The sequence below is a fragment of the Tachysurus vachellii genome, chromosome 1, assembly GCF_030014155.1.
Source record: "Tachysurus vachellii isolate PV-2020 chromosome 1, HZAU_Pvac_v1, whole genome shotgun sequence".
NCBI lineage: Eukaryota > Metazoa > Chordata > Actinopteri > Siluriformes > Bagridae > Tachysurus > Tachysurus vachellii.
This window is the reverse complement of record NC_083460.1, coordinates 22,842,785-22,860,273: the sequence shown is the minus strand read 5'-3', so window position 1 is coordinate 22,860,273 and position 17,489 is coordinate 22,842,785. Positions and strand designations below refer to the sequence as shown.

Genomic DNA, 17,489 nt, shown 5'->3' with positions numbered 1-17,489 from the left:
CATTAAGCTGCCTCTGCTGGGCCCCTGAGTAAGGGCTTTAACCCACAAGTGCTCAGTTGCATAAAATGTAAGTTTCTCTGTAATGCACACGTTTCTTTTGATAAGGAATGTACAAATTGTCTATTAACTATTACACCAAAATTCAAGAATAGTGTTACATAGCGTATTTATACAAAATTACATAAATTCAAAAAAGTGTAAAATAAAAAAATACAATTTTTATTTTGTAAAATAAAAAAACGTTTAGAAACATATATTCATATCCTAATCAAGTTAAAAGCAAGAAAAAGACAGAAACAATCTACAAAACTGTACATTTCATTATTTAAGAAAAGATTTCAGAGTGTAAACGTGGCAGCAGATTTTGTTATTGAGCTTTTGTGTTTGTGTTCCTGCTTTGGTTTCCCAGACTTAGTAACCCAAATGATCCCTTAGGGCTTAATACAATACTCTCTACCCTATTACCCAGTGTACCCAACGAATTCCCTTTGTGAAGTATAAAGATTGTTTTTAATGAATTCAGATAACACATGAAAATGGTGCACATAAGCTCACCGGCCACTTTATTAAGAACAGCTCTTTAGCAAGGTAGCCTCATGCATGGTCACGGTTAGATCACATGATAAAACACTCATGTCACGTACCCCGATCATCTTGACAGATGTTATGGCTGCAGCCAATTTTATACAGTGTTGGGGGGACCAACATGAGCAGACTGGGTGAGCTAGATAGACTGGGTTGAGGGGCATCCTGAATCCAATTTATAGCCAAACCTGATATCAGACTCCTCCTTGGGGAATTTCTCTGACTCCCGAGCTGACTGGAGCCACCTCATACCCACCCTGCCCCATCCTGGACGTTGTTCTCCTTCCCTGCTTCACTTAAGCCATTCTCATGTCCCTCTGCCCTGTACAGGTCACCAGTGCTCTTAGAATTCACTGTTCCCAGGTTTTCTTTTATTAAAAGCAGAAAATATCTTACCTTCATCCTACTGTTTAATTAAAAATCACTAAAATAATAACTGTTTTAGTTTATTCCTCAATCTCAATGATAATCATGATGATGATATCGTCAGTGTGAGCAAACGTCTTACACTGAAAGCCAACAAAATAAAGTCCTGACTCATTTTATATCAGACTCACAGCCAGAAAAGCATTTGTTTCTTTAGAATGCTAGAAAATGTCCCAGAAGTCAATAAGGGTTAAGTGATTCATACAGCATGAAGCAGCAGCAACAACAACAACAAAAAACAACAACAACAATAATAATGTAAAGCTATTCTTATTATTGCTGTCTACAACAGAATTGAGTTGTTTAAATAATTATTTTGAGTGATATTATCTGCCCTATGAAGCACCGTCCAATGGCTTCTGAAGCATTTGGCTGAATCTGAGCAGATAATGTAACACAAAACCCTTCAGAATTCATCCTGTTGTTTTTGTCAACACTCAAGTCATCAATAAATAAAGGGACCCTGTTATGTTGGCCACCATACTCATACCCAGGCTTTAAAATAGCTTGGAGTTCTTTGTAGATGAATCACTTAGTTCTCTGTAGCAATACCATCAACTGGTTCTGTGTAATATCATGCTCACATTTATGGCATACACCCTTGTACAGAGCAATTAAACTTTTATATACATCACTGAACATTTGAGGGTTAAAGGCCTTGCTCAGGGGCCCAGCACTTGCATGGCGTTGTTTGACCTGGGATTCAAACTCACAACCTTCCACTTGGTAGTCCAACACCTTAACCACTAGGCTACCACATCCCCCACATCCTGCTGCTTCTGGAAGAATTGACTGTTCTTAGGTTTTCTGTTATTAGATGCAGAAACCTAGTGCTTGCTTTTACATTCTAAATAAATGGAGTATTTCCTCGTATCTACTTAATAATGCTTTAATATCATGATGTCAGAATGAAGTGCTTTGAAGTCTCATTTAGTTCTGAAGCAAATATACAGAGTTAGAGCTGTTCTCTGGTTAAAGTGTGGTTATTTATTTAAATTTGCTTATTATTATATATGGGCTGTTATTAGTGTCATGTCACCTTCGTCACCCAATATGTAGTGAATGAAATGTACAAACTAGTAGCATTGACTAGGTATATGCTTCCAACCGCTGGAAACGGTTCATTGCAACAGAACCAGAATGATATCAACGAAGACAGCAAAACCCACAGGAATGAGCCTCAGTGTGTAGACAGACAGTCACCTGAAGCAGATCTTGAAACCAACCGAAGCCTTTTTGGAATATTCTGCAATGTCCAAGTCAATCACCTGACCTGAATACAACTGAGCCTTCACTTTCTGACCAGGTGATGATTGTGTTATTTATCCAATTACATTTGAGCCTTTACTCTGTGTGTGTGTTTGTGTGTTTAATTCCTAGTCATTATTTAATTTCAGCTCTAATATACAGTGATAGGCAACTAAAGTATTAAGTCAAAAAGAATAAAATATTGTCACCCAAATGATGAGGAGGTTCACTTCTGAGTCTGGTTCCTCTCAACGTTTTCTTCCTCATATCCTCTCAGGGAGTTTTTCCTTGCCGCCGTCGCTATATATCTAGTAATAGATATATAGTGTTTAAAATTTTAAATTAATTCTAATTCATATTTTGAAATTAATTTTAAACTTTAATTGTATATATTCATATATTTATTTTTATCCTGTTTTTCCTCTTATTATTATTATTATATATTTATTTCTTTTTCTCTCTCTATTCTGTTTCGATACTTCTGTAAAGCTGCTTTGAGACAATGGGAATTGTTAAAAAGCGCTATACAAAAAAATTTAATTTTAATTTAAAATATCATTTTGCCAATATCTGAAATATTTATACATCTGGCTAAATTCCAGGAAATGATTTTAAAAAAGATACAATAATTTATTTCATTTAAAATTAATTCAAATAAATAGGAATGCGATGCTTTTGTGTTTCCTTTTTAATTGTTCTATTGGTAATTCCATTCAAAATCATTAAAAAATGAACAACCTGTTTTGCATGTCACCTCAGTTTACATCCATCTAGTGGTTATTTGTTCACACTGCATCCTGGTTACAGTTAACATACAGATAATGCAAACATAACTGGGTTTTTTCTGTGTTCTGACAAGATTACCGGTAAAAAAAAATTTTTTAATCTTTAAAAAAAAAGGTTTGTCTAAATCCATGTCCCTTCCAAATGGCTTGCTACAGTTAATAGTATGTGAATAGAAGATGTGTGACGTGTGACAAGGAGATAAACAGCATGTATAGAAGCCTATGTGGCCCATCTATTTTTAAACGTGGGCTTTTAGAAACTGAGTGGTTTGCGAGATGAGAGGTATCTGGTGGCAAGTAGTTCCAGACCTTCTGGTAGTGACCATTCGGCCTGGCTGGCTTTTGCTAATGTTTCCACTTCAGTTTAACTGCTGTTCACTACCTGCTAAACCGCACTGAATACACATCTCGCTCTGCAACCAGACAATCTCCATAAACAGCCTGACAGTTGCAACTGGGGCTGAAAAGATTTTGACAGTTAGCCAGGAAAGCAAATTTTCTAATAAATTAAAAAAAAGGGGGGGGGGGGGGGGTAAAAAGGCCAAAACATACAGTTGTTTAGGTTGAAATAGATTCTGATGTTATCTAACCATTTTTTGTCAGCCCATAGTGGTGTTTAAGTAAAAGGTTTAATGCTGTACAGCAAAAAATCCTCATTTCTTTAATGAGGTTAGTAAACATGACCAAGGAATTAGAGGTTTCAGTGCAAAGAAACCATATATAGCTGTATATACAGTATGTTGCCTATAGCCAAATCTATCCATTTAGTATAATGCAGTTATTAGAAACAAAATCTAAATAACCCTTTGGATCTTTTAAGCTTAAGATTTTCTTATTTTACTGGCAGATTATTTTTTTGTTTTCAGGAAATTCATTTTTGAAATAAAAAAAATGTTCCACTGCTGAAGGTGCAGCTTAGACATCTAGAACGAAATGATGACTAAACTGAGCTGTGAGCAACAAGAATACTGATATACAAGAATATCTGAAGATCCAGTGAGCACAGACACAAGGAAAGTGGACGGTTGGTATTATTTCCAGTCTCTATCTTTCCATGAGTTTGTGTTTCTCCCCATTCTGATTTTTGATGTGAAGCTCCTGACCCTTATCTGCCTGGCTGATGCCAAATAATTGGTTGAATTGTCAGTGGTAAACAACTATCATCAGACATCATCTTTGCGTTCACAGCATTCATCGACTATGAGGCAGCTTCGTAGATGAAGAGACTGTGAGACGAACATCCCCACTTACCTGCTGCCCCAACCTCTGTTTAGTTCCTACTAAAGTGACCAATGTGTGACAAAAATATTGTACCATGGGATCGGCATTATAATGTATAAGACTAATTTATATACATAGTCATTGGTAATTAGAGACATAAAGCACAGCATTAATATGTTAGACTACATTTGTTAGATAGATTAGGCAAGGCTAACTAGCTAACATTGTAATAACACGGGTACACGTTGTACTTTAAACAGCTCTTAGGCTCAAGAAAGTCAGTTTCAGACTTCGACTCAAGATTCCTGCTCGATGATATGACGCCTTAAATTTTATAATGAGACAAAATGCATTCAATAATAAAAAAATGGGGAAAAAACAGGAAAACAAACAAAATTAATACTAAAATAGCTTTGGCTTATTATATCATTACTCATTACTCCGAAATGCTTTCTGAATTAAAGTCACAAGAATGCTAATTAGAGTCTAATGATGTTGCCTAAGAGACTGGTGGGAGTTCCACAAAAGGAAGTGGTCTCTATTTTCTTGAAAAAGAAAGTATGATTGGTTTTACTGTACACAATGGTGTGCAACACTACTTCAAATCATACCAGACACATGCAACACCGCACATGCAGAGGGGCTCTTCCATGTGAAATGTCAAGGGTTTGCAAGAGCAAGTGTGCTGGTGTTAAAATCAACCTCCTTGGCCCATGGGCACTGAGTGTGTATAATATATGTGTATGCGAATTTACACCTAAGGTCAGGAAAGCTCTGTAAAACCATTTGGTTCTAAGGAACTTTATGGTGTAATTATGAGTCATTGTCAGCAGGGCAAACAATCACAGAAAAACTAAACAGCTTTGTGATGAGTCACCGTGTGATACCCCCTCTCACACACATAAACCATAGCAAGTTACCCCTATTCTGAGGATGTAGCCTGGACGCCTACACAATTACCACACCAATATCATTCTTATAATCCATTGCTCCATTGGATACACCTGTTTATCACCTTTTCATCACAGACACCTGCTGAAAAATGTTGATGAAATAACAGTCATTGAACTGAATTCTACCCAATTCAGTAGGGCTCATTACTCCCTATGTGTCAGGCACTGAATAATGGGTTTTATGTAAAGTCTACAAGACATCTACAAGGCATTGAGGATTATGGAGCTTTGGTCTTAGGCATCTTCTCACAAATTAAAGGAAAAACCTGAGGTAAAGCTTGGAGTAAACGGTGTATTGCATGATACAATTAAACATTCTACTACAGTCTTTCAGTATATAAACACTGGTTTTGGATCAAAGATGGTAAGATCAAAAAAGATCTTGGATAGTAAGTCAGGGTACATGGTATTAGGTCTTATAATATTATGGCTACTGGATCTGCATTCTAACTTTCACTGAAGAAGAAATTACTGTCTCTCTATCTAAAGTTTTCATAGAACTCCAGTGTGTGAAGATCAAGACGGGTTGATCCAAAGGCAGGTGGAAGATAGGCCGAACTCCTGACTTGTATTTATTCAATCTTTCAAAAACTCAATGAACAACACGACAACAGTGAACGTCTTTGTCGCAGACTCGTACCTTTCGCTCCGTCAGGTTCTAGTTCATGCTCCTTGGTGGACCTGCTGAGTATGTTCTCACAAACTCTTTCTCTCGGTGCTTAAAGGAATCAATGAATGCACAAAGAAACACAAATAAATAGACTTGACTTAATAAGTGAGAAAGGCCATACTGTAGAATACAGTATGTACTTTGGTTGGTGCTGCTTTTGTGTATTGTCTTTTGTGTATTGTATCGTTTGTTTGCACTGTCTTTTGTCTTGCACTGTTTGTACAAGGTTTTATAGATGCACTTTACATGACTAGGACTAATTTACACAAGTCCTTAGCTCTGTCTTTGTTCTATGTAGCACCTTGGTCCTGGAGAAACATTGTCTCATTTCAATATGTACTGCTTCATCTATATATGGTTAAAGTGACAATAAAAGCTTCTTGACTTGAATAAGACACAGATGAGAATCATCATGAGTTACCTGTCGGTTCCACCCACCTCCTTATAAGCAAGTAGTGGCATATTGAACTTATACGTAATCTGAGCTGAATATCATTATATCATCAAAATAATTGTCAGTATAAATAAATAACTTACATAAACATGGTATTATTATCCAGTGCCCTCCATAAGCCATAAATGAATTTGGTGTAAACTTTTTTTTTTTTTGCATTATTCTCATGACACAAAAATCAATGATGTTCACCCATCCACCACTGAGATATATCTACAAACAGAGATGAGATTGAAAACTATTGAACGTTTCTTTAACTAGCGTAGGTGTTTAGCCACAGATTTTTTAAAAGTAGGACACACAGTTCTGTCAGTGAGTCATAACAATCATAACAACAAACCAGTACAAAAATTTCCTGCTACAGTTCGGCTCCTGATGGTTGCATCAACTACATTTCATGCATATAGGGCATGTAGTGATGGCAATATTATTTAACCAACACCCACCTGTTCCCCAAGCAATTCTTCTTGCTTTTTTTTTGAGATCTAGATCAATTTAAATATTCCATTGTGACCTGTACTTTGATGTGAAAGAGCACTATCAGATTATATCTTCTTTCATAACCAATTTTACACATGAACAATTGACCTACGAGAAAGAATCGTTTCTGCTCATAAATCTGGGAAGAGTTATAAGGTCATCTCCAGACAATTTGGATTTCAACATGGTACAGTGAGACGGAATGTTCACAACCAAAGAGCCTTCAAGACACTTCAAGGAAAAACCCAAGGGCTACACCATGTAACCTTTATGGAAAGATAGTCGCTTCATTGCAAATAGTATACAGAGCACCAATTTATGTTTGCTAAACTTTCACAGCATTTGGCAGACGTCCTTATCCGGAGAGACGTACAAGAGTGCCTTTAAGTCTCTGTCTCTGAATACATTAACACTGGTTCACTAGATTACAGACTTAAGATACCATCAACCTAAATTGTTTTTAATATATACTGTATATATATAAAATGTACACATGAACAAACAGGGAGAATAAGTGCTAGTTTAAGTGCTTCAGGAAGAGGTAGGTCTTCACCTGTTGTTTGAAGATAGCCAGTGACTCAGATGTTCAGACATCTAGGGGAAGTTCATTTCACCAATTCAGTGCCAGAACAGAAATGAGTCTTGATGTATAACTACCTCTTACCCTGAGAGATGGTGGGACCAGTCGAGCAATGTTGGTAGGTCTGAGGGTGCGAGGTGCAGTGTGAGGAGTAATAAGAGCTTTAAGCTGAGAGGGCATTTAAACAAATTTCAAAAGTTCTGGAACAATATCATCTCAATCTCCAAATTCACCATTTACCAATGTTGTATGGCCACAGACTAAAATTCAATATATTTCCATATATTTTAATTTCATAAAGCTACAACAACACAGGTTGGGTAAACAAACAAACAAACAAACAAACAAACAAACAAACAAATAAATAAATAAATAAATAAATAAATAACCAAACAAACAAACAAACAAACAAACAAACAAATAAAATCAGAACTCTATATACAATTTATTTTTGGTGAATCTCAAGTTAGGCCAAAAATGAAAAGTCTGGGATTTCCAGTTATTATTCTATATTTATTGTATTTCTACTTATTTTATAACTATCCTATTTAACTTGACTCACATGTGACTCTATTGTGACTCTTTTCCAGAGATGAAATTATAAATATTTGCCCATAATTTATAACTTTATTTCTACTATCTTTAGTTTTATTTTGTTACACTAGTACACCTTATGTAAGTATACATGTTCATTTTTTTCCATATTAGTCAAGCTAGACCTAATGTCATTTTGGGGTCAACGTCCTGTTCTTGACCACACGTTCTTACACATGAATGAGGTCATGTTATTTCTATCAAGCAGTTTCACAAGACTTGAAGCACCTTGAGATTTGTCAAGCCAAAAAAACCAAACATGACGAACTGCCCCAATTCACCTGATGTCTCTGTATCCCATAGCAACACCTCTGAGCCAGACACAGCGACAAGTTGTCGGTTAGGTTGGTTTGAGGTCATTCAAACACCACTATTTAATTATTTCTTTTTGTCGCTACATCCAAACTCAAGTACTTCATACAAGCGTATACATGAGGCTTGAGGATGAATTATTGAGTTACCTGAGCCATTTAATTAAACCTAATATCAGCATTAATTGTGACATTTCTGTCTGTAGGGGGCGTCCTATCCATGCGTAGCTTCAATGTCCTTTTTGATTTGTTTAGTTTTTTTTTTCTTTTTTTTTGCCACAGTGTATATGTCTGAAACTGACCTTACAAATCAAGCAACTGTGCATCATTTGGGAACTTTGACCTAATTTGCATTTTTTTACATGGTGCATATTATAGCACAGCTACGAGTTCACCAATCGGATGAGAAAAGAAGGAAACTGGATCAAAAAATCATTCCACTTCACTTATCAAGCTAGAAAAAAATGCTTGCATCTTTTAAAAATGTCTGCAGAAAAAAAGGGAACTTTATTTCTATGGAACATTATGTAAACTCTATATTTAATGAATCAAGTTGTTCATTAGTAAATGTCATGAGTATGCTGGCACCTTTACCCTGGTTTTGTGGGCACACACTCTCACACACACTCTCACACACACGCACACACACAAACACACACACAAAGGTACAGACATTGGAGCTGATTGTACAGGAGAAGTTGAGCCATGAAAGGGCTAGTGGGTAGCATTAATATCACGTAAGAGGCAGGCAGGCAGATTGATAGAGCTCAAAGCTACAATAACACCAAAGAAGCCACATGCTAGTAAGCTCATCACCCGATTAACACTCTCTGTCAGGAGCAACACACAGTTCACAGTTTGTTAAGACAGGGTGCAGGAGCAGCGAAGAACATTCACTTTAATATTGACGTTTTTACCTCAATGAGGTTTTGTACACGAAAGGTAAGAGTCTGTTTTTATTTTTTTGAAATACTTGCATGTGAGACAGTAACACTATAAGATTTGTTTTACCCAAATTTACATCATGATGGGATTCAAGTGTGCAGTGTAATAAAACAAATAACCACAAAAAATATGATTCGTGACCAAGTTTTTCATTTCGCTTGTTAAAACAATTACATTTCGCTTTAATCTTCTCTTCTTTTCATTCTGAAACGTGTTTAAAAGATTTTATTCAGAGAAAGCCTATGAAACGTAAGGATTTGTTTAATTGTTTTCAAATCATTTTTCATATTAAATCTGTATCATCTTGTAAAGTGTGTAAACTTTTGGCCTTTGGTAAACTATACCGACGAGTCCCTCTTTTGCTACTCAAATATAATATATACATATATATATATATATATATATATATATATATATATATATATATATATATATATATATATATATATATAGATAGATAGATAGATAGATAGATAGATAGATAGATAGATAGATAGATAGATGACCAATGATATAATAATAATAAAAATAATAATAAAAAATAAAGTTTAAGATTCAGGAAATCAAACACCAACATTTGATAATCGAATATTTCATAATTTTATTTATTTTTATTTTATTTAAAAAAAAGGTGTTATTTTGTGTTGTGCGGCTTCAGGTCTAGCATTTAAATGTGGCTCTTTGCAATATGACAGATGACCAACAATATTAATAATAATGTATATAATGTATTTCTCCTCATGGCTATAGATTAAGGACAGATTAAGTGAACGAGACAAACAAAAGCTGTCACTGTGTGGTGCAGAGTTAAAGGAGTTTATATAAGTTTATATTTGGTAGTTCAGCATGTGAGAGCTTCAGCTATATTTTGCAAATCCGTGTCATTTTAAGACCATTCACTTAATCAGTAGCACAATAGAGCACAATATTTTTTGGGGAAAAAACAAAACAGGTTTGCGATGTGAAACATTACGTCGTTTTTTTTCCACTTTTGTAAAACTCCCCATGCATTTCAAAACCAGTTGGATCTAGATTCCTTTTGGACCATCAGGCGGCACCTCAAGCACCATCACAGGATCAGAAATTCCTGTGAGCATTGTGCTGAATTGTAGACAATTTTACGGTATGTTTAAATGTTAGTGAGAATGTTGCATATTGTAATGATATAATTAAAGTGTCCAAAGCCTGAGGAGACTCAAATACAATTCACATCTTTGCATAAGTTCAGTAGCATGCAACAGCATGACATCATGGAAATGTGTGAAAAGTGTGAATATTTATGAACTAGAGACTCTTCATTGCAAAAACCAAGCTGATGCTTCTGCAAACAGATCTGCTAGCAAAAAAAAAAAAAGAAATGATAAGGTTTGGTCAAACTTTTGGACTATACAAGTTAAAGAAAATATTTATACTAATTATGCTAATTACGTATTGAATATATAAGTAGAAGTATTTATAGTTAAGGTATTGAACCCTAACCCTAACCCTAACCTGTTTTTGTACGCTACAGTAGGTTATACAAACTTATGTGCGATCTTACGTGTAAGACCTGAAGCCTGAGATGGAAGTAGTAAAGTTTACAAAGATAAAAATAAACCCTTCTTAAAATGCGAATAAAGATCTACGAAGAAACCTGTCATGAGAAACTGTGATTAAAAAGACATCACCTCACATCCTGTTTAGTAGCTCAGTCTTGCGAGACTTTATCGGAAGAATTGTTATATAACTATGAGAACAGATTTTTTTAGTAAATTGTGTACTAAAGCAGAAAATCAAGGAGGTAGAAAAAAGTCATCTCAATAGTGGGTACTAACCATTTTCTGGGTTTCATAACTACTTCAAACCCCTTCCCCCCTCCCCAGTTGTACTGCTAAATAAAGTGACTCATTTCATGTGTAAGTGACACATAGGGGGGGTATTGAGTTTTACTGTGGTTAGCAAGGCCCACTTAAAAAGGAAACAAAGCTAGCACATTTATTCACAGAGTCTTAATGTTAATTACAGTAAGTTTTAATGACAGAATGGATAGTATGTATTTTGTAGTGGCATTTTTTAGTTACTCAAATTTATAGCATTAAAACCAAAAACGACCCATACTGAGAGCCACAAAGTTTCTTATTTCTATTGCAACTGACTGGTAAGTGGACTGGCAGTTAGGCAGAAGGTTATATAGGAAATGTAGCATCTGTAATGCCACATACAGGCAACGTTGCAACACTGAGTTTGCGGCATTCATATTACGTTGGTTGCGGCGTCTCGACGTTATTAGATCATGTATTGTTTGATTTCGACGTGCTATGTGTTTGAGCTATTAGAAAGCTTGTTTTGTATTACAGATTAAAATGCGATGTTAAAAAAAATAAGAAGTGAATATAGTTTTTTAATCTTCACAGGAATGTAACTGAATATGAATACATTGGATGGAACAGATGATGTGTTCTAAATAAATAAGAATACAGATTGATTGATTAATTGATCCTATCTATCTATCTATCTATCTATCTATCTATCTATATATATATCTATATATCTATATATATATATATACACGTATGTATATATATATATATATATATATATATATATATATATATATATATATATATGAATTAATTAATTATATAAGCTTTCCTTATATTCTTCATATATTAAACTTTTATATAACTTTTAAATAAAATAAATTTTATATAACCTTTTGGATTCTTCTGAAAAGTGAAAAGTAACAATTAACAAAAACCTAATTAAATCCCATAAACAATTGTTACAAGTTTTATAGTCTTATTAAAAAAAAATGCTCTAATTTGGTGAAAGTTTAAAAATCAAAGTTTAAAAATCTTCTGCAAATGATTATTTGTTGTTATGTTTGTTCAGTGGTGTCCAGTATTTTAAGGGCAGTGTGATAGGGATCCTATTAAAAAGCATAACAAAACAAAAAAAATCTCATTTCAGATAAAGGCCATGCCCACTTTCCTGAATATGAAAACAAATGTGAATATCTTCAGTTCTAAACGGTTAGAGAAACAAATAATGCCATTAGGATGCGCCCATAAAACACACACCAGTTGGGTATCAAAACACAAACACAGAAACATCTTCATTTTGTTTCATTGTTCATTTTTTTTGCAGCACAAGAAAAAAGATCCCACAAGAAAAAAGTGAAAGACGTTTACGCCAAGCTTAAAGGCACAAGATTGAAGTTTGTAAGAAAGGTTGCCAGGTTTCAGCAAAAAAAAAAAAACTCAGTAACCACAAAAAAGTCTTTGCCTGGAAATATGGCTTTCTTTGTATCCCTCTAAAATAATAATTCAATTTATTATTTAAAAATAACCTGGTGAGTGTTTCTTCATACACATATTCCAGCATTCTTCCTTCCTGCCTGAAAGCACACCATTTCATACATCAGCATCACCACATCCTAGCGTTCCCTTTTCTAGAATATACCATGTAGAACCGACCGTTAGGAGGTCTCGATTGTTCTCAACAATAAACCATAGAATTGGTAATGGCAATGGATTGAAATCAAGTTAATTTACAGTGTCTGAGTATTTTAGATCTCTGATGATTTCCAGTGAAGGATTAGTAATGTTGAAATTATCAGCACTTTGTATTAGTCACAGCACTTTAAAGGTGGGGTGTACGATGTTTGAAAAATGCTTCAGAAAACTGAGTCAGGCTGACAAACAAAACAAACGTGTAGAGAATGAGCAGAAAGGGGCGTGTCTTGTCAATATGCAGCGGAGAGAGTGTTCAGTGCGCATGTCTGATATTAACAGAAAGCGATTGAAACATTGACATGGCGGATACCTGCCGTTACCTCTGCCTCAAGTTCTAGGTGTCGAACGTCGTTTTCGGAAAACGGAGCTAAACCTATAACGGTACAACACACAATTCTACAAAAACACATTTGTCTTACCATAGTATTATTCATTGAGTTCATTTATTGATAAAAATATCCCCTCAGCCAGCTGCCCCAGCAGGTTCCGCCATAATAGTTGCCTGGGTTGCGTATGTATGTGTGGGGCGGAGCTATCAATACAGGGGTGACACCTATTTGGGTTAGGGGCATGTTTGTTTTGGTGATTTCAAATGTCAACATTGGCTTTCAAACAACGTACACCCCACCTTTACGTTTCCCAGTATGGGAAATGCCTCATGAGGACTTTACACTTTCTTTCACTTTTTTTATTTACATCAAAAGATAATGGATGGCTAGGATGTAATAGCCTAGAGGTTAAGGTGCTGGCTTATTGATTGGATGGTCACGAGTTTGATTCCTAGGTCCACCAAGCTGCAACTGCTGGACCTTGAGCAAGGCCCTTAACCATCAATTACTTGAATTTACGATGACTCATAACTGCTGAGAAACTCAAATAAATTGAAACAAAATGAAAGTTACTCTGTTAAATATAATAGTTAGCCTGAAGTTAGATAGTTTTTCCTGATAGCTTGTTATGTATAATTCTGGAAGACACTGGAAGTTCCTCACAAAGTGTGGGGCTGTGTGTGTGCCCAGTATAAACTATTCATAAGCCATTGTAACGTGTATTTACAGAAAAGCTGCAATACTGTGATGTTCAGATGACTACTCATGCACTTTCTCAAACCACAAGGGGAATTTTCTTTTTTTTTTCATTGCACTTCTTGTTGTTCATGACAGACCATTACGGTAACATGCAGGTTAGACCACACCTTATGAACCTTAACATAATGGAGCTGAAGCCAGGCCAAGGCTTGGGCAACGAGATGGTCTGTAATGATTTTGAATTGCATGCAAATTTCTGCATCCATAAAATTCGAATCCCGTATCACTGCGAGGTCCTCATATGAGATGCACACATTTATGTCTTAAAAACGGTTATGTTTTTGTGTTTTTCTTATAGGTTTACTTTCTGAGAAGTTGACTGAGCGTCTTAACCCACTCTTACTCCAAGTACCACTTATAAATGTACTGACTGATTATCAGACGCTTCTGAAGTACAGGGGTTCTTCCATCTGCCGTCGTTCGGCAGAATGAAATCTGCATTCTCATGTCCCGAAAGAGACTCTGAGAAAGAGTCAGAGGAGTCGTCTCAAAGAGGTGTAGGCTTGCGTCGCAAACGAGAATTTACACCAGAAGAAAAAAAGGATGCCAATTACTGGGAAAAACGTCGCAAGAACAACGAAGCCGCCAAACGTTCACGAGAGAAACGCAGAGCAAATGACTTTATGCTGGAGACCAGGCTGGTGGCTCTGAGTGAGGAAAATGCAGCTCTACGAGCTGAGATCCTGGCTTTGAACCTTCGATATGGCCTGCTCAACTCTAACTGTCCATACTCATCGCATCAGAGGAGCTTCTTTCAGATGAATTCATACTTCGCTCAAAAATCAAACACCTGCCCAGACAGAGAGCTTTGGGAAAGGGATAAAATGAGTCAGGAGTCTTCTCATTGGCCCGGATACCAGCAAGCAACTGAGGCCATAGCTGCACGTTATGGCTCAAACATTGTTGCCACACACTCATTCCCCATCAACAGGGCCTATTCTTACCTTCCAGATGTCCCTAGTTTTGTTCAATCTACAAGCACACCTATGGTCTTAGCTCCCGTGTTTCCACCACTGACTGCCTCTTTCCCAGAAATCCCAGTGTTAAATCCAGTGGGTCAGAGAACAACAATACAGAAGGACTCTGACCAACAGCCACCAGTCAGTGGCAGTTCTATGCTGCCTCACAAGCTGAGGCTAAAGAATCCAATATCATCCAAGAAGAAAGAAGACAGAATCACACCTCCATCCCCACTCTCGTTATATGTGTCCGGCTAAAGAAGGGCGCTTGATATGTGCTACATGATCACATTCCAGTGTAAAAATTGGTTAGTGTTTAAAATAAAACTCTCAATTTCAAAATGTTTTCAGAAAAATAAGTGGAATGGAATGGATTAAAATATCAAACTTTTCAATTAAAAGGCAGCATCATCTCAGGATTGGTATCAATGTTGTTCTTAAGGTTTGTATGGACTTTCAGCAAAGCATCATCTGGGTCCCCTGAGTTAGGAGTTCTGTCCTAAACATGAATCACATATACATCACAGCACAGTGAAATTCTTTCTTTGCATATTCCAACTTTGGACACTGGGGCCAGAGCACAGGGTCAGCCATAATACAGCACCCCTGGAGCAGTGAGGGTTAAGGACCTTGCTCAAGGGCCCAAAAGTGGCAACTTGGCAGTGCTGGGGCTTAAACCCCAATCCTCCAAACATCAACCCAGAGCCTTAACCAGTTAAGCCAACATTCAAGTCAACGGATGCATTTCTGGTCATTTTGCTGTGTAAGCAGATGGTCTGGCATAGCTACAGGTGCTAGTATCATTTCTGATTATTTCTCACAAACTGCCAGTCATGTTTAAGGTTTTAAACAGTATAGTATGATCACAGCAGGTTAAAATATTGTCACTTAAATTAAGTTTATCTGTACACTTAAAGGTTTTACATTCCAAAAGGCCCCAGACTTTCGAGTAGCTTTAGGATTTGATAGCAGCCCATTAATAAGATTTACTTTCCTTTATTTCCTTTATTAAACAGCTATTTGATGATATTTGGGTTTGTTTCTAGCACTAATAATGATTCAACAGCCTAAAAAAGTAATAAAATAGTTTGACTGTAGGATTGTGTAGTGTAAGTTAGGTAGCTTTAAGACATTTTAAACTGATCGCCTTTCATCTGCTGAACTTCAACAAGAAGCCTAGATAGCGCACTTTGACGGAAATTGAAACTTCGTCTGTTTTCATCTGAATGAACACAACTGTCTTGTTTTATTGTTTATCGCTGTAGTTCTATTGCTGGTCAAAAATATATAATAAATGAACAAAAAACTAAAGATATTTGACTCCTGGTATTATTGGCAGGATCGAGAATAATATGAATTCAAATGAGATTATATGGAGAGATATGATCATTATGAGATCCAGGAAATGTGAGGTAGATGGTATGCTTTATAATGCATATCCGTCTTATCTTACTGCTATCAGTAATTTTTTTTTTTTTTTTTTACAGGCTTGTCTGTTAGGGCTCTTGCCAGCAGCAATAAAGCAACAGGAATCAACAGGCAATGTTGTGGTTTAGTAGTGTTAAGAGAGTGGCTACAAGTGAAGTTTCAGTGGCATAAAGAGATGTGTGTGTGCGTATGTGCATGGTGGGGGTCTTGGGGATGGGGGGGTAGGGGTGGCCGGTGTTTCTCAGCAGTTATGAGTCACCAGCCACTAAAACAATACACCGCACATGAGCAAAAAGAATAATATAAAAAAAAGCAGGCAGCCTACTCTTAACTCAGGCTTCCCTTACTAGATCTTTGATTTATTGTTTAGGGGTTCTATCACAAGTGGATATGCTTCAGCAGGATGAAAAACCGGATGAAAGCGGTTGAAACGGATGAAACCGTTTCATTCTAAATTTAACATCAAAATGATTCTTTGTGATAGGAAATCAGCTCTAGAAAAAAAATTGGCTGGTTTTATAACATGTAGGCAGGGTGCAGGAAATAAGCAGAAACAAATGAGTGGTTTGCATGTTACTGCTGTTAACCACGAGCTACTAGTTTAATATCAAGCAGCAATTAGAGAATCGTTCCATTTTCCCTGTAGAGCTACAGTACCAGTCACGTAACTACTGTATGGCTTGTAAGTAATAAAAAATGCTGAGTGTGGAACATATATTACTCTTGAGTAGCAAAACCTTCTGCCAAAACCTCAGAAAAAAAGAAAAAAGGAAATGAGAACAGGATTAAAAAGCAGAAAAGCGTGCACAGAAAACACAGGCTCAGTACATCTTTTGGTATGTAAAAGCGCATAAAGCGTACAAGTGTGTGAGTGTGAAAGCATGCGAGTCTGAAGTCAGGTGTGATTGGTAATCGTGTGAATGTGAAGGTGGCAATGCGGAGGCCATGTTGGGCTTTTGTAGGCCGTGGTGTTGTCTGTGAAACCATAATTATAAGCTGAAAAATCAATGATATTATCACAAGGTTTGCTTTTGTTAAATTAACTACAGAACATGGAAGTGTTCCATGTATATATAATTGTAGCAAGTGGTAATCTGCCGGGGCTGAAAAAACCCTATGCAGACCAAACCACAGGTAATTAGTTCTCACTATCTTACAAAGAATGCTAAAGTGCAACCACAGATTAACATAATATTAAAATGTCTTGCTTACTGCTAAAACTGTGAAGTGTGTTCTGCAACCTCTGTCTCACACACAAACACGCACAC

The 17,489-nt window shown here is 36.3% G+C and overlaps 1 protein-coding gene across 1 annotated transcript; it reads left to right on the top strand.

Moving 5' to 3' along the window:
- Window positions 1-8,985: 8,985 nt before the first annotated feature.
- On the top strand, window positions 8,986-16,064 carry LOC132851055 (uncharacterized). Its single transcript, XM_060877642.1, has 2 exons — window positions 8,986-9,249; window positions 14,133-16,064. The coding sequence occupies exon 2, from the start codon at window positions 14,263-14,265 to the stop codon at window positions 15,049-15,051; it is 789 nt and encodes a 262-aa protein (XP_060733625.1). The 5' UTR covers window positions 8,986-9,249; window positions 14,133-14,262; the 3' UTR covers window positions 15,052-16,064.
- The last annotated feature ends 1,425 nt before the right edge of the window (window positions 16,065-17,489 follow it).

Coding starts and splice junctions, on each gene's coding strand:
- LOC132851055 (XM_060877642.1), top strand. CDS start 14,263: ATGAAATCTGCATTCTCATGTCCCGAAAGAGACTCTGAGAAAGAGTCA.